The following is a 19,507-nucleotide window of genomic DNA, read 5'->3' on the forward strand; positions in this document are numbered from 1 at the left end:
GAAAAGGTGTCTTGGAGCGGGTCACAGTAATTTAAGATATCTCTGCGTTATCTCTGTCTTTGAACGACGATTGCAAAATGTTATACCACCGAGAGGGACTTAAGCTGCTTTGAAGAACATCTGGGGGACTGCTAATCCACTGAGAAATTCATTAAACATCCAAGCAACTGCCAATTCTTTTCTCTTTTTTTTTTTTAGAGGAAGTTGTATCTTTGAACATCTGTGTTCAACTCGCCTCTAAGTAAAAAGCTAAAAACAGAATCTTGCCTTGTCTCGGAAACACCCTTTCACTCTTCACTGCATTGTGGGACATCACGTGGGTCACGGCTACTTATCCGAGAGGACACTGGCCCATTTTTTTTAAAAGACAGTCTCGCAAATGTCACATGGCTCAGTTAGAGGCTCGAGGACAGCGGCGCCTCATCGTCAGCCGCTAACCACGAGATCACAAGGAAGAGCAGAAAGGCTTTCTGAAGCAGTAAGTGACTCATGGAATAACGTGGATAATCTGCTCATTAGTGATGCTCTATCGTTTGTGAGGACGCCTGAATGTCAGGGAGTTTGATTCGCATGAACCCTAAATTAGACAGTTTGTTGATTTACGATGCCGAATGTTAAATGGTGCTCTTTGTTTAAATGGAGATCTTGTCAACAAGTGTTTGTTGTTTTTTTTTCTTCTTCTTTCGGCCCGCCCACCCCTCTGTCTCTTTCCATCTCCCTCTCTGCATTGGATGTTCGGCCCTCAGTAACTCTTTTGTTGGGCGAAGCATCCCTCACATTGCTGCCGGCCTTCGCTGGAGACGGTACTCACCAGGACCTATAGTTCAAATCAACACAGCGTTCACTTCAAAGGAGTGAGGAGTTGGAATGCGAGCAAAAAAAGGGGTGTTTTGGTAAGTAACGGTACCAGCAGCACCGTGGAGTGGTGTAATAAAACCATGGAAATTGAAGTAATGTACTTATGATCTTGAATAATCTGCTCCTATTTCTCATTCTCATCTGTATTCCGATACCTTCTCGTAACAGATATCTGTGACGTCCCACATGCCTCCAGCATTCTCTTAGCTACTAATTCCTTGCAGTGCATTTCTGGCATGCCTCACGGGAAGAAGTCCAGTCGAGCCAGGGGAGTCTCATTAATACCTCCTCTGTAAAGGGCTTCTATTGTGGCCTGAAACCCGAGAGCAGTGAGTGTTTACCTGAGCTCCAGAGGGATGACTCTCCGCAGGCCAGCTGCCCACCTACGGAGAGCCCCGAGCTGGAGGAGATCGGGAGACGAGTCCTACTGGGAGAGCTTGATACCAGAAGGGGAGGTTTTGCCCCGGGTTTCTCGCCCCGGACGTGCGCCTCGGCCCCAGAGCGCCATCGAAGGAGGACGCCAGCTGGACGGATGGCTCGAGCACCTGCAGAGGATAGAGAGCGAACTTCTCAGAGCCCCGGTTCACGGTCAGGCTCCGGCTTTCAGCGATTGGACGGCATCCATGCCTGCTCTCGACGGAGAGCCCACCGGACCTGTCTGGAGACACCCGGAGGTCCCCTCCTACAGCAGGGCCTCGTCGTCGTGTGGGAGTCCCAGCCTGTGTGAGAGCTCGCTGGGCAGCCAGGAGTCCCTCCAAACGGGATTTTTTTCTCCTCCAGAGCGCAGAGGAAGCTGGGAGAGAGCTCAGATAATGCAGGCCCCGAGGAAGGAGCAGGCTCGACTCAGCAGCCTGGCTCCAGTCAAAATCGGCTGGCTGCCAATCCAAAGAAGAGTCATGATGGTGGGCGATGCTCGTAACCAAAACCAGTCTTCGGACCACTCTGCTGGCCAGGTAAAACACACATAACACCTCAAAGAGCCTCAAGCATATCAGAAAGTAGTTTTTCTGGATTTCTCTACATTTAGATGAGCAATATTTGAAGAACTTAGAGAAACAGTTCTTTACCTGCTGAAACAAAGCTGCAGTTAATTTTGGAAGGCCTCCTTCCACTTAGAGATTTACTTTGAAGCAGTGAGAATTCTTCTCTTACAGAAACCCCCATAGAAAAACATTTATGTCTATGCTTTAGGCTGTCAACCTTTTAAAAACAGGCCTTTGGAAAGACGCCGGGCTGATTTACCCTGGATTTGGCACCGGCTGCCTCTCAGGCTGTGATTCTGAGACGGTAGCGAGACAGTGTAAGCCCTGCAAGTCTGAAGGTAAAGTGCTGTGTAATGGAGGCGATGGTGCATGGCGCCAGGCAAGGCAAGGCAGACTGAAACGCATAGGGCCACAGAGAGTCGTTCTGCAGTCGAGCCTCAGTTACCCGGGGAGAAGGCAGAGCTCCGGCATCCTTTGAAAAACAGCTTACTCGGCAGGAACTCCGCGCGTTCTCAAAAGGTTTACGACTCATTTGGAGCTGTGACGGTCAGAGATGGAGCATTGTGCCCTGGGAGTATTACCAACCCAACTGATGATTTGACTTCAAAAATCAATAAGTTGCTGTTCTGTTCCAGAGATTGTGGTCTGACTGATGTGCATTGTGCGTCAGACTGAACTGATGCAGAACGCACATTCCTTCCCTTGTGACTCTTCACTGGAAAAAAAAAGAATATTATGTGAAGTCAGTGTTGAGATTTTTGGTGTATTTTTACTACAGTAACTTAAATTTAAAAAAAAGAAGTTTAAAGGATATTTAATGAGACCTTTCTGAGAGATTATGCCGAAAGGAATATTTTGAAATTCTGGGGATATAGGTTAGAAACCACGCATTGGCTGTACGCTAAGCTAGCTTAGCTTAGCTTAGCATGAACACTGTAAACAAGTGGCTAGTTAGCTAGTTTCACAAGGGTTTAAAGGGGAGACACTGTTTTTCATGCATTGGTCAATTTTGAGATTTTTGGGCTAGCATTAGCTTCTGTAATTTGTGCTCTTTTAAAGAAAGAACTCTCAAACTCTGAGCTAGAAATCTCCACTTCAGTAGCACTTACAGTTTCATTCCTATTTATATTCCGGAGGATGGTTCATATTTCTTTCATAAAAACATGTTGATAGTACTGTAGTGTTATGAACAGATATCCAAAGTCCCTAAAAACCTTTCATATGCCTAAAAAACATGAAATGAAACATTTTGAACCTGGCATTATCCAATTCCTGTTCTGGAAATGCATGGAAATAAGCACCTATTTGATAAGATGAAGCATCATTTACATTTTTAAACATGTTGGACAGAGCCAGGCAAGCTTTTTCCTCATTTTCATCTCATCTCACTGTAAGCAAGGAAACAAATAAGCCTTTTCCCCAAAATGTGAAAGTGTTCTTTTTAAATGTATCAGACGCCGGGATCGTGTCGATGCCAAAGGTGCTTTCTGTGTAACCTATAATGGGCTCTTTTTTTTTTTTTTTGTTGTTGCTTACAGGTAAAATTGAAACAAGCCATCACTCCAACATTTCAGAAGAATCGAGCGACAGCCAACAGGCACCAGGGTACGTAGCCTTCAACACGTTCTCATTTCCACCGGTCACATGCTCTGTGTCAGAGCCCTCGGCGTCACCGTCTAACGCACAGCACTGTTAACGAGCGCTGTGAATTCAAACGGAAACACTTGCCGAAGGTTTAGGCAACAAACTCACTCAGTTAGGTCGAGGAATAACATTGCGATCAAAAATAACTGGAAAAACCCGCCGCAAACGTCACGGACTTCAAAATAACCGAGAGTTCCGCCCTTAAAAAGCAAAACCGAACCAACATTTTAAAACACAAAGTAACTCTCTTGCGCGACAGAAAAATCCCCCCCCACCCCCCTCGAAACACACAAAGGTTCCGTTTCAAGTGATGTTCAGTGCACTGATCACTGCCAGAACAAATATGGCCTCGGGGTAACTGCAGGGGCCCGGGTTAGCCGGAGAGAGAACAAAAGCTTATTTCAGGGCTGACTTGCCACACAGTTTACCTGCCTCTAATCAGCTTCTTGCAGCAGTGTTGCTCCTGTCCTCTTTCACTCCGCTCCACACTGACTGACTGTACGAACACTTTAGACCCCCCCCCCCCCCCCAAAAAAAACAAAAAAACAAAAGTCAATTTCATGTACAGCTGGTCCCGGCTGTTGTGTCACAGTGTCCCGGCAGGATTGCAGGTAAAGGAAATAGAAACGGGGAGATGAGAAGGAGGCCGAATGATAAGGAGAGATGCAGACTGATTGGAGAAGCGGCCCTGTTAATCTTTGAACATGGCAGCCCCACACACTCACTGGGTTTGATCTGAGCTGTGATCTTTCAGCCCCCGGCCTTGTTTATACATAGATTACATTGACAAGGCTCGGGCTGCCGGCAGAAATCAAAGCAATCCGTCCGTGGCGGGAAGGCAACTTAGACAGAAAGTGCAGGTGTTTTAAGCACCGCAAACCTTATTAACGTCACAAGCACTGTTAGTTAAAAGCCACATGCGCGTGGCTGTGTTGACACAATGAATGGAATTCCAGCGAATGCTCTTAGATCATAAATATTCATATTTTCGGTTACTTCACAGTGAATAATAATGATATACAGGTGCCGTGCGCACAGCAAATTTGGCCAGGGCTGCGATCCCAGCAACGAGGTGAAGAAAGACGATCGGCAAAGAAACAAGAATCGATACGCAGGACTGCATGTCCAAATGTGTCTCGTTTTTCGATGCCGGTTGCTTTTGCTCGGCTGTCAGGACATTTAAATCCGTTTGAGTCCACATCCAAAGGCAAATGAAACTATCAGATATTCCATCTGCAATTATTCCAACAAGAAGTGACTCGGTTACACTCCGGCTGGCAAATTATCCCACCTCTTCCTCGTTCTTTTTCTCTCTCTCTCTCTCTCTCTCTCTCTCTCTCTCTCTCTCTCTCTCTCCCTCTCTCCTTCTGGTTGTTGCCGACAACCCTTGCAGAAGTACTTTTTAATCCGACCTCGAGGTCTTATTGCAGACACTTAGTGCCCTCTCCCCACCACACACGTCACATTCAGCCAACTGAAAATGGCCTGATGTTAATGAGCAAATGATCATAAAATTGGATCTTGTGCTCCAAAGGGGGCCTTCGTGTTTGGACAGGCTGGGCCACTTTACACCCGGCTCACACATACTGAGATAAAACTCATGAGGATGAGAGATGAATTGGGGGGGGGGTTGGGGGTGAGGGGGTGTATTTGCCATATGGCCTTGCTGCTTTATTTTCCTCCGGGATATTAAGCTGCTGTTGATTCAGAACAAAATGGTCATTTGAGCTGAGGTAGTGGAGGTAATGAGAGAAGCTCTTTGAGGGGGTGGGGGTGGGGGGGGAGTTGGTGTGTGGCCCTTAAAAGAGAAAGAAATGACACATATAGTGATGACAGCAGGTGTCAGAAGCAGCCGTTATGGCACCTCTTTGTTCCTTCAGGCGTAATCACATTTGCAAAGTGCTGCAATTTTCACCCTGTCCCTCGCTTTTCTCCGTCAAAGTGAGAGGAGAAAAAAAAAAGAAAAAAAAAATAGAAAACAGCCAACGGATTATCCACACAGCATTCAAGGGGTTATCCCAATGTGAGAGCCGGTCGCCATGGTAACAGCAGCAGGTGGAAATGCAGCCAGCCAGGCAGGCAGGCAGTCTAAGGGCGGCGATAGAGTATCAGTCAGGGCTGAGAGGCGGACCGGTCGAGCCGCTGTACTGTCTCCTGAGGGAGCAGAGAAGTGGTGCTGGATTCACTTTACTGTGCCAACGTCAGTTATTGACAGTGTCAACATTGCCACACACTCAGCCTTAGTTGTGTGTGTGTGTGTGTGTGTGTGTGTGTAGAGACAGAGAGAGAGAGAGAGAGAGAGAGAGAGAGAGAGAGTGTGTCTTGTGAGGACTGTGACAGTGGATCATTTGTTTTGCCTTTATACATAGATGGAGAGGTGGAGAAAAGTCACACCGGTCCGAATGCTTCGGGTGTGAAGACGTGGCGGACAGCTGATCGAGACTCCACCGACGTTAATCAGGTAACTGATGACACCTCTCTAAACATGATCCATTTAGAGCTGCAGTCCGTCCCTTTCAAAGATGAGGGAATAAACGACAGTCATTCACTACAGTTCATACGCAGTTCATTAGAAAACGTACTGGTGGAGTTTAAGTTAAGAAAGCAAAATCAAAGATCCTCTATGGAACCTTGAAAAAGTGGCTCAACAGTTTAGAGAAAAATATAAGCAGCGGCTCAAAGCGTCGGTGCCTCATCAGAATGCAGGACAGTCGCTGAAATAAAAAATAAATAAAAATAAATGACTTATGATCAACTCGCTGATGACGTCTTTGCTTTATGGAGCATTATCAGCACAGATGTCAGTGTCTGTGTGCTGTCTGTCTGCTGCAGCATCCGAAGCATTGCCAATGACTAGACTGTTTTGTACTGATGACAAAAAAAAAAAGTCTTTTTACAAGATTTAAGTGGACCAGATTGTCTGCAGCCATAATCAACCCTGTCTAATTGCCCTAATCTGAAGTTATTTAATGAACATTTTTATCATCGTATGAGGAATGGTTATGCAGTAGGCATCTATACAATTATTTGTCGACAGCCACAAGGTGTTACAGAAGTGCAAATGGCTAAATCACATAGAAATTAGGTTTATGCAGCATTAATAAATGGTGGATCGGGGCCGTATGTCGCCTGGTGAACCCTGCTGGAGGGTACAACAACAGAGTCATATCAGCATTGCTCCATCAAACCCCTCTGGGCCAAGGGCCAGAATGGTTGCTTCTTCTTGCCTCTCGGTGGATAGAGTCTCATTGTGAATGCGCGAGGGATAAGTCACGCTGTGTGCTGGCTCCTCCTGCTGCTGCTTCCATTGCTACTGGGGCCTGTGTCAAGCATGGGGAGAGTCATCTGACTGGAGAACAAACAGCAAAGCCCTGAAGGAATACAAGAGACAGCTGACCCGCTGTTGAAGTGTAATATTAGAGCGCCGTCGTATCGTTAATATACGTGTTATGCTTCATTCTCTGTATTTGCCGCTTGAACACGGGAGCTGAAATTGGCTAGATGAACCCACAGCATATGTTTTATTGTGTTGATTAATGACAAAAACATTTAGCAGGAGACATTAGCGGGCGGGATGGGGTTTCCGTGCGTAATTAAGGATCTTTATCACAGAGAATCTCTTTCATCCGCATGCTGTAGGTGCCAGAAAAGCGGAGCTTTCCTGCTAACGAAGAGGACCGACCTGGAGGCTTTCAAGCTCTGAGGAGGCGCTGGAATACCAACAGGGTGCCGGTTTTCCCTGGAGGCAGCGAATCCAATGTGCTCCCCGCCGGGACCAGCTCGGCCTCCAACAGGTCCTCTCTGATGAAAACAACCAGCATGGCCGCCCTCAAGCAAGCTCCCGCGCATCAAACGACTTTTGCCGATCCCCGCAAACCGCACGGGATGAACAGCGCAGATACGAACAAGTCCCACGCGCCCCTGCAGAGGACGGGCGGCGTTCAGCCTATAAGGGCGACGGTCCCCCTGTGTAGAACAAACAGCGGCTCACAGCCTTCACGCATACAGACGAACTCCGCCGCGACTACGCTCATCCCTCGGAACAAAGCCGGCTTCTCCTCTATCACCATCTCCTCCAGGAAAGTGAGCAGATCGGCCAGTTTGCCTGGCTCCGATGCCCGCGACCGCTCTCCCTCCATGGACCCAGACTCCAGGCAGGTCACGGTGCAGAGGAAGGCCACTATCGTCAAAGTGATAGAGCAAAGGACGATGTCCGGCCCTGTCTCCAGCACAAAAAACGCGGGCACCCCGCCGGACAGCCGTGATTCGGACACGGTGGTCCACAGAAGAAAGGCCACCATCATCAAAGTGACAGAGCACAGGGAGAGCTACAGTCCAGCCAAGGAAAGGTCTGCGACGAGGCACCCGGAGTACAGACACAGCTACACAGAGGGGGTGTACAAGGAAAACAGCGCGTGGAGTCAGGGGAAACAGTCACAACCCAGTGCAGCACCTTCACATCACCATCTGGATTCCACAAAGAGGCCAAATGCTGCTGTGGCACCACACGCACCCGCTTTGGATCCAGGGAAAAGCGACGGCGCACTGCACCAATCCACGCTGAGTCATTTCATGAGCAGCCCCGCCGCTATCGCAGCGCCCAAACCCTCTGAGGTTTCTCCAAAGGCGGCTGGACAGAGATCGGACGGGCCGCACAGACCGCTGAGCTGCTACGGCAATATGTTTGGACACACGGAGCCGAGCGAGGAGAACGTGGCACAACCAGCGGCCAGGGAGTGGAGCTCTGGGCTCCCACGGGGGGCCGAGACCAACTCCGGCAGTAGTCTCGTCAGCCGTCAGACAGCAGCGGAAGAAGCAGGTCAGCCGAACGGAGGCCGGCAAGGAAGGTTGCCGCCGGAGAACGCGATGAGGAGGGCGTCCTCCTGTCTGACGCTCATCCCGGCCCCGGGTAGGTTTCTCTGTCCCACTCTGACTGTCTTCCTGTCAGCGCACCGGGCTCCCTTTCGTCTCTGATCTCCGTTTTTTTCTTTTTCAAAGGATGGCGACGTCTAAATATACACCTCCTTTGTGCCATTTGCGTGTTCTAGCTTGAAGTTATCGATAGCATCGATTCGGAGGCCCGTTGGTACCTACAGTCGCTTCGTCCGTCTTCCCCTTCCTTCAGTTTGCCCACGCATCTCTTTGCATGATCTATTCTAGGCCTCCTTCACGCTCAACGGCACAGGGGAGGAAAAGAAATCACGAGCTGCTAAACATGGTGAAAAATAAAGTATTGGCATCCAGATCCTGCAATGTAGCTGTTATATATGTTGTTTCTGTCGTTGTAATCATCTTGCGGGGACAGATATCTGTTCACACAGTCACACTGTGGGGACTCATCGAGTAGCTTAGGCCCAAAATCCAAATCTACCTGTCAGTCTAGCTCCTCGGTTTTTGGTTCTGGTTTGACTTATGAAAGCGAGGTAAAGGTTAATACATTGTGTTCAACATTTTGGTAAATAGACGTATTTTGCTTTGTTATCGAGAATTAGATTAGGGGATCAATACCTCTCTCATATCCAAAAGTGGTATCGATCGAACTCTTGGCAAGAAAGTGAACGGACGTTTTACCCAAAAATGTTGAATCTTATTTCTTTACTGCTAAGGTTTAGCCTCCGTGACTTGAATGCAGAGCAGTTTCTGAGTGTTTTTGGGGCCAAGTCTCATCTCACGTGGTCATAAGTAAAATTGCACATGAAGATGCGAGTTCTATCAATGTTTTTGGCTACATAGTCTTTAGGCTGTAAGAGTCTCAAGCGCTCATTTGGTCAAAGTTTCAAGTCTTGTCCACAGTTCTGAATGGAAGTCCTCACACGTGGCTAAAATGCCGTGTCATTACGTAAAAGCTGTTGTTTGGCAAATGCCGAATATGACGAGGTTACAAGGCTTTTCATTTGTCATTGTGCGACAGGGTTGCGCAACGACATTTTAGAGCGTAGTCCCAATTATGCCACATAGGAAAGAAAACAAACAAGAACAACTAGTCCGGTGCTTCGGCAGCTGATGCTTCTGCGTCTCTTTCCAGATGGCAGCGGGGTGAACAGGTTGTGTCTGGGGTGGCTTTTGTCTTTTAATATCCCCTCAGCTCTTCGCAGGCTCCTTTCCTCATTAATGCCCCTGATGCTTCAGTGTCGGTGGTTGCCAATGATGTTCTGGGTGGTTTTAATCACCCGCCGCAGAGCCATCCTGTTACTTAATGTTACTTATCCAGGTGAACGAATAACATTGAGAGGGGAGTTTTTCTGCTGAGCGAGTTGTTCTTCGTTCTTGAATGTCTTTTCTCCGTGTGAAATTATTCATTATTCCTTAATCGCTTTCATTAAGGCCGTCATCAATTAATTAGGAGGCCCGAGGCGGCGTAATTTAAATTCTACGTTTGATACAGTCGACCTGCGAAGGAGGCGGGACGTTCTGAAATCATTTTAAAACCACCTCGACGAGGCAAGATGGCGGCGGCTCAGTCACAGCCGGTGTCAATGTTTATTCTCACTCCTCACTTACATCAAAGCCCTCTTGCTTTTTCAGATCCCAACTCGCATCAGTCTCAAGAGGAAGTGCTCGCCATCAACGCAGCCGCCATCATCGCAAATATCAAACTCCAAAGGCAGCTTAGCAAGAAGAAAACGCCAAATGGCGAATCTGAGAAGGACTCCGCTGCATCGCCTCAGGGAAATACTGGTATTATTACTTCTCCCGTCCCCTCCCACGCAATCATAATTTCTCACCTTATAAAACATTGATCTTTGTTACAATCACCACTTTGTTTCCAGAGCTACATCTTTGATTGAATCAGTATACAGATGCAGTGCTCTTACATACTGTGCCTGTTATATGCGTATGTGTGTGTATATGTCATAGCTGGCCCAGAGGGCTATGTTGGGCACGTGAAGACAGGACAGGCGTAAATTAAAAGCAAGAAATTTGTTTTGGTTTTTTTTCTGCCGTGGTTGTGACAGATGAGGGGAAATGTGTGAAGCCACATCCGGATGAAAGAACAATCCAGCGCCACAACCAACCTAATGGCGCTTTAGAAACCGAAAGGTCACCGAAAACTATTTCTTTACAGGTGAGTTCAGAGGTATTTTCTTTTTTTCGCCAATATGACAATGAAACAATAGAATTAGGATTTGATTCTCCAACTGTCTATTTGTCGCACATGTTTGTGTATTTCTTTCTTTAAATCCCTGTTTTTTTTTTGTGATCAAATTTGTATTGATTTTCAAGATATGCATTAAAAATCAACCATACATTACAATGAATACATACATACATATACACCTGCATCCATACACACATACACATATGTATACATATACATACACACATATACATACAGTACATATACACATAAATAATACAAAAATAAAACAATTACAAAATTTGAGAATTTGAGAATTTGAAAAAAATCTAAGTAATACACACATACATGTTCTTACTCTGTGCTGTTAATTATCTAACAACTCAGGTTTATCTTAACCCCTTGTGGAGATTAGTACACCACGACGTCAGCTGGTGGAAATGGGACGTTGGGCCTTGAAGTGTTTTGTCAAGAAGAGCAATATGTTTCTGGTTTTTCTGTTTTTTTTGGCAGGACGCGCTGCAGAAGTCCAGGCCAGACTTCATCAGTCAATCCCAGGGCAGACTGCGAGAGCTGGAGCGGAGGTCGCGGGAGAGGAGGGATCAGGCGGATTCGGTCGGCCCGCGGTCGGATGCCGCTGCTAGGCAGAGGAGAGCCCGCGGTGGACGGGGAACCTCTCCGAACGGTACGGTGCCAGCGGCCGCCCTCACCTCTGTCGTACTGCCCATTGTTCTGTTGCAGCTGCAGTGGCCGTTTGCCACATCATAATCACACGCATACAGACACAGAACAAAGAGCGAGGGGGGCCAGTTTTCAGCCACTGTGTGTTGTTTTTCAATGCTCGGACCAATATTTCTGGATCCAAGCTGCTGATGGGTAGCATTTTGTTCAATTATACATAATATTCACATTTATTTTTTAGCTCGAAGGGATGCTAATCCACTAAAATCCTCCGCTGAAACCCAGTATTCTCAGTTGGCGGTAGTTTTAGACAAGGTGATCCGCCATGACATCATTCAGATTCTATACGTCCATGAAGCTAAAGATATTCCACAGAAAAGCTAAAGGAACACATGTAACATAAATACAATGTACAGAGGAAATGAAAAAAAAGCAAAGAATCTATTATAGTTGTGATGGATCACTAGAATCTGAAATGTAATAAAAATACATTTTCATCTTAGCTATCTTTAGGCCAACTGTGAGGGGAGAGAACTGGCACCCCAGGCTAAGCTGTGACTAAATACAATAAAAGCCACTTGAAGTATAAGATATGAAACAAACGGCTTTATTGCGTATACTGTGTGTATGTATATATATATATATATATATATATATATATATATATATATATATATATGTATGTATGCAAGTGCTCCTCTATTGAATGATAGGGTTTCAGAATGATTGCCAACGTCGGATTACAGCGAAGATATTTCTGTGACCTTCAAATGCCATTAAGCTCTCGACACAATGTTCTGTCTGATGAGGTTTCCTTTCAGTGCCAGGCTTCGCAGTAAACAATACAGAATTTAAAGATTTGTGACAGTTCAATTCGTAGCTCTCTCTGCCCTCTGCTGGCTGCAACAACAACAACAACAACAACACAAATACACCAGTGAGTCAGTGACGGCTTGGAAAGGGAGAGATTTTAAAAAATGGAAATCACAGTTTCTTGCACGCTGGTGAGATTGTTCTTCATAATTCTTCAGATGCTAGTGGAGACGGTGGAATTTGTGATCTTGTCTGTTCTTTTCGGGAGATTCTCCCGAAAAGAACAGACAAGATCACAAATTCCAAGATCTTTTCTTTTCAGTCTCCTCAAACACATGGAAAAGCTGGAGTGATCCACTGCCATGCTTTAGAGCCTTCAACTCAATCAGCATTATGTATGTGTGTGTGTGTGTGTGTGTGTGTGTGTGTGTGTGTGTTTCCAGATAACTTTTTCAAAGCCAGAGATAGAGCCATTACTGGGAAAGAGACGCAGCCGAGATCTAAGCGGTGAGTTCCATCTCAATCTCTACCTTGGCACACCGTCAGGTGCCTTTTCTTTGCAATCAGATGCGTCCTTATCTCTCGTGTTGCTTTCACGTGTCTGCATCGGTGATTTCTCCGTACAAATTATGCTGCTTTTTTGTTCCTCTGCCAAGACTTTTGCTCTAATTGTGTGTTTCTCTTTCACGTCCTTGCCTCGCAAGGTGTTTAGCCTGCGGATTTATACAGAACATAGTGCGCCGCGTAGTTGAGTAGCGGTGCAAAAAAATCAACCCTAAACTGCCCTTTTCTTTTTTACCAGCAACTCATAAAAGGCACAAATTGATCATATTGTTTACAGACCGCATGCAGAGGTGAAGAGGAAGAAAGAGGAGGAGAAGAAGAGGGAGGTGTGTTTGAGCAACAGGCAGCGAGTGGAACTCTTCAAAAAGGTAATCTCTAAATCTGTATTTGCTAAAACACAGATGATTAAAACCAGGCTGAATTTGGGTTTAGAACGATGAAAAGGACATTTAGGACTTTTTTTCCTTTTCAAGGGAATGGTGCAGCGCATTAAAAGCAACACATAAGGGAGAAAAATCATGAATAAGATGAACCCACATTAGCGCAAACAGACTGGTCCTTGTGTTCACCACACCTGCCGGAAGTTTTAATATTTCAATATCTATGCAGAAAATGATGAGCTGAATCACCCTGAAAATATGGAACAAAGCAAATAACCTCAAACCAGCTACGCCACAGTGTTAACAACTTGCCCGAGACACTGAGCAGAACATTAATCGCGTATGTGACCCACAGGCAATTAAGCAAGCGATAACACAACCTTCCTCGATAGGCTCAATTAAACCTCGCAAGCGGTGGGACGTTCTTCGGTAATGGCGCGACGACGGCCTCTTCTCTCATCGCGGCAGTGCGACCGTGGAAAATAAAGTCTTTGAAGCGCCCTGCCAAGTCCATCATGGTTAACTGAGACCACGCGAAGGATGAAGGGTATCTAAAAACGTAGGAACACAATAACGAGGGGGGTGGACGGTGTGTTTCTGGGTATTCTCCTGTTGAGGTAGACCAGTTTGCGGGCTGGATAACGTATTACAATAAATGATATACGTGGGGGTCTTGACAGTGATTTATTCCCTTTCATATTGTGCTCCGATGAAGCAATTGAAGTAGGAATTGTGAAAGATTTATATGTCGCCGTTCCTCCATTTTAATTAAATCTTCCCAGATCTGATGATAATAATTGTATTGTTACAGGGATATTTTTACAGTGTGCACTTCTGCCTTTGGTAACGTGTCATCAAGGTGATCTTTGATTTAGTTCTGCTGAACCCTTCGTATGTAACTCTGCAAAGAAACATCAAAGAAATGAGATGAAAATAAATGGATGTAAATGTCATTTCCAAAAGGAGTCCCAGATTTCTACAGCTTGCCTTTTCTTTAAGCGCAATGAGCTCGTTGTTCCACTAGATGTCGCTGCAGCCAAACTTTTGCTATTTTCTTACACGTCCTCCCAGGAGTTTCATTTGAAAAGCTATACTTTAAAAAAAAACTACACTTCAGATGCATTTCCTGCACATGAAGTGGTTATTACTCTTTTTTTTTTTCTCTTACCGCATGATGAATAATTATTGCCCAGGACAGAGCTGGATTTGCTGGAGGAGTCGTGTATTCGTTGTCTTTACGGAGAGAACCCGTGAAACGGTCTCATTGTGCTCAGAGTGTGTGAGGCCTTGTGTTCTGCCCTTCGGTGGCAGAGAGAGCCACGGTGCAGTGCCACCATTCAGCCCGAGCTGCAGACAGTGTGGGTGCAAAACACACACCGCTGCTGCTGCTGCTTTGGCAGATAACACAGGGGAGACGGGCGATGCCAGTCGATCGAAGCAGGATCCTGGAAAGAGGAGCTGGAAACCCCGAACGTGTGGGTGAGAGGACGAAGGGGCGGGGTTTTCGATCCTCCGTTCTGTGCAGGACGTGTTTGATTTCCACGTGACGTTTGTGCGTTCGCCTAGATTGTAAAAAAAAGAAAAAAAAGGCCTCGTGGGTTTTTTGAGGACCAGACTGGTGATCTATAGCCGCCGAGTGTTTTAGTAATCTGAGTGTTTTCTCATTGCAGAAACTGTTGGATCAGATTCTCCAAAGGAGCAACAGCTGAGCGACCGATGACAGACGAAGATGATGACATGACGAGGCCTGTCGCAGTGTATAACAGACCGATGGAGTGACCTGTGACCTCTGGCAGTGCTGAATATGAGTTAAACCATCAGTGGAGGCCACAGCCGGGTGTCTGTTGGTCTCGTGTATTTCCATTACTTATTATCCACGCTAGCGAGCTTAACATCTGTTTCCCTGGGAGATGAATCTGCAGTAATCTTTCAAGAGCCCAGAAGGTCATTTAACATCGCTTACTGTTTCGGAAGTTTTTTTTCAATACCATCAAAAGATTCTTCTGCCCATCTGGATAAAAAATATAATATTTTGATGCACAATAATACATTTAAAAAAAAAAATCCCCTTTAACCTGGTTCACTGTACCTCCTAATCCAACAAATGACCTGCTGATGAAACAGTTCAATTGTGTTAATGTGTCCGTCTTTGTGTGGATAGGACAGGTTTAATAATTGGTGGACTCGGAGGACAGAACATATTTGATGCAGAAAGAAATTCCTTCAAAACAGTGCGAGTTTTTTTTTTGTCAAATGACCTTCTGGTTTTTGAAAGATTGCCACAGAATTGTCTTTTGAGAAAAACAGATGCTTGTCTCCATGGCGCAGCTGTCCCAGCTGTCCTTGCGGTATGCAATTACAAATGCAAGATGGCCAAAATGAACGTATGAAATCACATTTTGGTCACAAACCAGACATCGCATGACTGATGTACCCCTTTTGATGTACGATACAAACCAGCAACGTATGCTTTGTTTTTGTTTTTTATCTGCGTTATCTTCTTCTCACTTGATTGCAAATTGCCTTTGTTTTCCAGAATGCTTCGTGTAATGGGATGCAGAGTGAGCTCCTCTCACGCAGCCACTTTTCGCATGATCTCATGTGATGTAAGACAGAATATCACTCATTATGCTCCAACGGTCCCCTTCTAGGACGGTCTTCAACCGTCGTCTTCCTCATTAGAACTGAAGTGCGCTCTGCCATCATTTCAGTGCCAGAGATTAAGAGCTGTAAGATGGAGGAATGTGACCTCTTCTCACTGGAAAATGGCCCGTCAATGGACAGTGCCGCTTTTGAATGGACTCTTTGTCCCCGTCTTTGTCTCATGATGGACACGGTGGCCCCGCCGTTGCAGATTTAGATTCGTGGGCTCCGAAGTGAGCGTGCTCAGAGCGGGCTCTCCACGACACGACGGAGTCGGGGACGATAAATCAAAAGTTATTTTTTGAAATAACAGGCAACAGAGCAGACGCTCTTCATTATTCTTAATTGTTATTTTACTCATTAGCCTCTCAAGTTGGAGTTTCTTCATAGTCCAGCTGTTTCATCCATCTAAATTTGCACCGATGTCTTGGAGAAGACAGAGACGATTACGCCTGACTGTTTTTGTAAAGCTTATTTCTTGTCAGAGCACATGCCACGTGTGGGTGATCATAAATAATGGATCATAATTGTGTCTGTCTTTCTAAATTAGTCATTTTAAGACAACTGGGAACCATGACTGCTGCTTGAAGAAAGGTTATTTACTGTGTGTGCGTTGTTTCACTATCAATACAATTCTTCAACTGAAGCAATTTTGTATTTGAATTTCATGATTTTATATTTAAGTTGTTTTCGTCCCAAATGTGACTATTAAATGCTTGTCTTCAGACACCGGTGAAAAGTTGAGTTGTTTTTTTTCCTGAACTGCGTTGACATAATAACAGAGGTTGGATGGAATAATCTCCAAGAAGTTGGGATTTATTGTTGGCTGTTATCTGTCCTATAGCACAGCAACACAACTTCCTATTTCAGTGCCTGCTCTTCTCTGCGCCTTATCTTCCTTCAAGCATCCTGGTTCTTAGAAAGAGCAAAAGATCAGCTCTTTGTAACGTCCTATAGCTGACTGTTTGGTTCCAGTGAAATCAGCATGCGGAGAAATACTCCTCGGTTGTCTTTTATTTCCTTTTCATATTTGAACCTGAAAGAAGACTTTTTGAGGAATTTGGGGTTTTATGACACTGGGCTCGCACTCTATAGTTCCTATTTCAAACGGCGTTAGGCAACAATTGGATGTGCTGCTGCGACTTCACCCGAAGTCTTCATTCTGAGAGCACACTGCACCTTAAACACTGCACTTTCATGTTTCTCCTGTCAGGGGACAAAACAGCTTTCAGAGAACAGGACACCTGCTTTCTGCCTGCATTCCCTCCTGAAGTGGATGGCCGTGTGCAGAGGACACACGCTGAAGAGCAGCATTATTGAGCTGAGCCGCACTGTTGGAATGGATCATGTCCACATGTGGGTCCATGCACAGTAATCCTTTTGAGTGCATCTCACCAGGGATGACAAGTTGAGTATAGCTGCTTGTGAGTCTCATGGATATATATTGATTCAGATATCTTGAAATATTCATGTTTTCAAACCCATGCCACCAGACTATCCACCGACACACACACACACACACACACACACAGATTTGACATTGAACAATATCAAAACACATACCCAGCAATCACCATTGCATATCTGTATACATTAAGAAGAAAAAAATGTAAAATATTCTTTACGTTGACACATTCACCTAAATGTGCAAGTTGGCCATTTTTCTCCCACACACTGCTGCTTTCAGCTTGCTCTGACTGAATAACAACGGGCACGCATAATAACATCTGTGAGTGATAGTGTGTAGGCTGAAATATTCAAATGTACGCTTGATGTGGGCTTCTACAGTATGTGTGCGCCTACCGAACCTCTGTTGGGTAAAGTTGAGAAACGGATAAGAGGAAAGCCGGAAATGGAGTAGTTTGCCTTCAAAATAAAAACGCTAGATTCGCGTCTCTGCGTCCCAGTTTTTTTTTTTTGTGGCATATGGGTTAAATGTCTGTACTTTGCACGGAACGCCTGTAATATGACAACAATAATCTTAACTCAAGGTCCAAATAATAGCTTCTTCGAGAGAGGACGACCACAAAAAGCATTAAAAACAGCATTTGATTTAAGTTATTTTAGTTTATATTCGTTAAGTACGTTCTTTATTTTAATCTTATTGTAAAAACAATATTGCAAAAATGCATTATAATTGTTATAGGGGGTTTTATGTTTGAAAGCTGTAACCGGATGTTGTGCCTTGTTAATTCCCGGTAGCTTGATACTCGTTTAATAACGTCTGCTGCAGGAGGCGTTAGGACCTCGCGGAGCACGGAGCGTTTCATTGAAGCACATGGTACCCACTCATAAGACAACACATCTCGCCAGTAATTGCTCCTGGAATCGATGTCATTCCAGTGGGCGACTGAGACAGCGGCGGCTTGTGTTGTCTATTTGTGAATGTTTCCCCCGGTGGCTCCTCATTTACCTCACTTTTTTTTTTTGGAGGGGGGGTGCGCGAGGCGGCTCTGGACTTGGACGTCTCTGAATGGGGAAAGCGCACGGAGTTGAATCAGCTGTCCTCGGGATTTCCTAAGGCACCGCTCAAACGCTCGATCATATTTCAGGAAGTCATTTTATTTTTTTTTGGGGGGGGGGGGGGGGAGGGAGGGAGGGGGCAGGGTGGGGGGGGGGGGTGGTGGTGGTGGTGGGTGGGTGGGGGGGGGACTTCTTGCACATCAGCTGTTGTTGGATTGTATGATGGTTGCGCTGCAGTGAAACAGTTTTTGGCCAGTCCCGTCCACGCTTCAGCCGGGCATCATGAACCTCGGGAGCCGGAGTCTGAAGTTTGTTATTTTGACAGCGCTTCAGGCTTTATGTGTCTCGGTCCCGGTGTGTGGCAGTGTGCTCTCCGGATCTGCTGAAGGTAAGAGGCGGACAAGATGTGAAGCATTTTGAGCCTATTATAGGCGAGATCTATGGGCAAAAGTATACGAATAGATTGTTTTCTTAATTGATTAATTATCAGGCACATGTCAAATTGAACCATCACCTAGAAACATAAAGACAGGTTGAATAAAATGAACCTGTCTGCATATTGTGCATTTATCCTCTCTGTGTCTCTCTATTCTTCATGCGTGTCTCACCTTTTTGGCTGGTTTTACTCTCATGTTTTATGAAAGCCTTTGTTAGTACACCGGTCTTACAGATCTATAACACATGTTTGGGCAGAATGCGACATCTCCAGAGTAGACAAAGCTCGCTAAATTCCTAGCGTTCTCTCGTTCTCTCCTCTGGATCTGCGCGTGAGAAGCAGAACATCACATTTTAACTGCGCGCACCTCAGAGGAGAGGACCGCTGTATAATTGATGACGCTGGAACTCTCTTCGGTAATCAGTGGTGGTAGCACTTGAGGCATTTCGCTGGCGCTTTTAGGCATACTTCACTTTTTCAGGGCACTTCAAAACATACTTCAATTTTTCAATTATGGATGAATTCCAGAGTTATTTTAGTGGCAAACATAAAAGTCTCATTGTTTGGTGTTGAACTTAAGGAGTCAAGTAGCTTTAGTAAAAACCTGTAAATTGTGCTGTTTGTTATGCTTATGACAGCCAAGCAACACATGACTAATAGCTGCTTTTTTTGAGAGCTCCAAATGTGATGTCAGAGTGTGTTTGTGTCTGGGCTTGTGTGTTTGTGTCTGGGCTTGTGTGTTTGTGTGTGTGTGTGTGTGTGTGTGTGTGTGTGTGTGTGTGTGTGTGTGTGTGTGTGTGTGTGTGTGTGCGTGTGCGTGTGTTTTGTCCCACTGGTTGCAACCCTTTGGGCTGTGGCTCATGATATCCCAGTCACCAGTGTTCCATGCCCCGTAGGTGGGGATTTCAACAAGGACAGTATAAGTCCAACAGTGGTGAGTGTGGAGGAGTTGCACCCCGCAGAA

The 19,507-nt window shown here is 45.6% G+C and overlaps 1 protein-coding gene and 1 pseudogene across 1 annotated transcript; both read left to right on the forward strand.

The window, feature by feature from the left end:
* Nucleotides 1–408: 408 nt before the first annotated feature.
* cunh10orf90 (chromosome unknown C10orf90 homolog) lies at nt 409–16,371 on the forward strand. The gene is made up of 12 exons (XM_068736972.1): nt 409–478; nt 747–893; nt 1,027–1,811; nt 3,380–3,446; nt 5,855–5,946; nt 7,125–8,394; nt 10,011–10,163; nt 10,442–10,551; nt 11,077–11,248; nt 12,501–12,564; nt 12,899–12,989; nt 14,672–16,371. Exons 3-12 carry the CDS (start codon nt 1,215–1,217, stop codon nt 14,708–14,710), a joined length of 2,655 nt encoding a protein of 884 aa, XP_068593073.1. The 5' UTR covers nt 409–478; nt 747–893; nt 1,027–1,214; the 3' UTR covers nt 14,711–16,371.
* A 1,551-nt stretch (nt 16,372–17,922) lies between these two features.
* Nucleotides 17,923–18,697, forward strand: LOC137892017 (uncharacterized; annotated as a pseudogene).
* The last annotated feature ends 810 nt before the right edge of the window (nt 18,698–19,507 follow it).

Source organism: Cebidichthys violaceus, unplaced genomic scaffold (genome assembly GCF_023349555.1).
Source record: "Cebidichthys violaceus isolate CVI_PGR_0920_01 unplaced genomic scaffold, fCebVio1.0.p SCAF_74, whole genome shotgun sequence".
In the NCBI taxonomy this organism is placed as follows: Eukaryota; Metazoa; Chordata; class Actinopteri; order Perciformes; family Stichaeidae; genus Cebidichthys; species Cebidichthys violaceus.

Bases quoted from the DNA above. Each gene is read 5' to 3' on its own strand.
- cunh10orf90 (XM_068736972.1), top strand. From the start codon at position 1,215: ATGACTCTCCGCAGGCCAGCTGCCCACCTACGGAGAGCCCCGAGCTGG. The intron at 1,812-3,379 runs GTAAAACACACA...TGTTGCTTACAG, and splicing joins CGGACCACTCTGCTGGCCAG to GTAAAATTGAAACAAGCCAT. The intron at 10,552-11,076 runs GTGAGTTCAGAG...TTTTTTTGGCAG, and splicing joins CGAAAACTATTTCTTTACAG to GACGCGCTGCAGAAGTCCAG.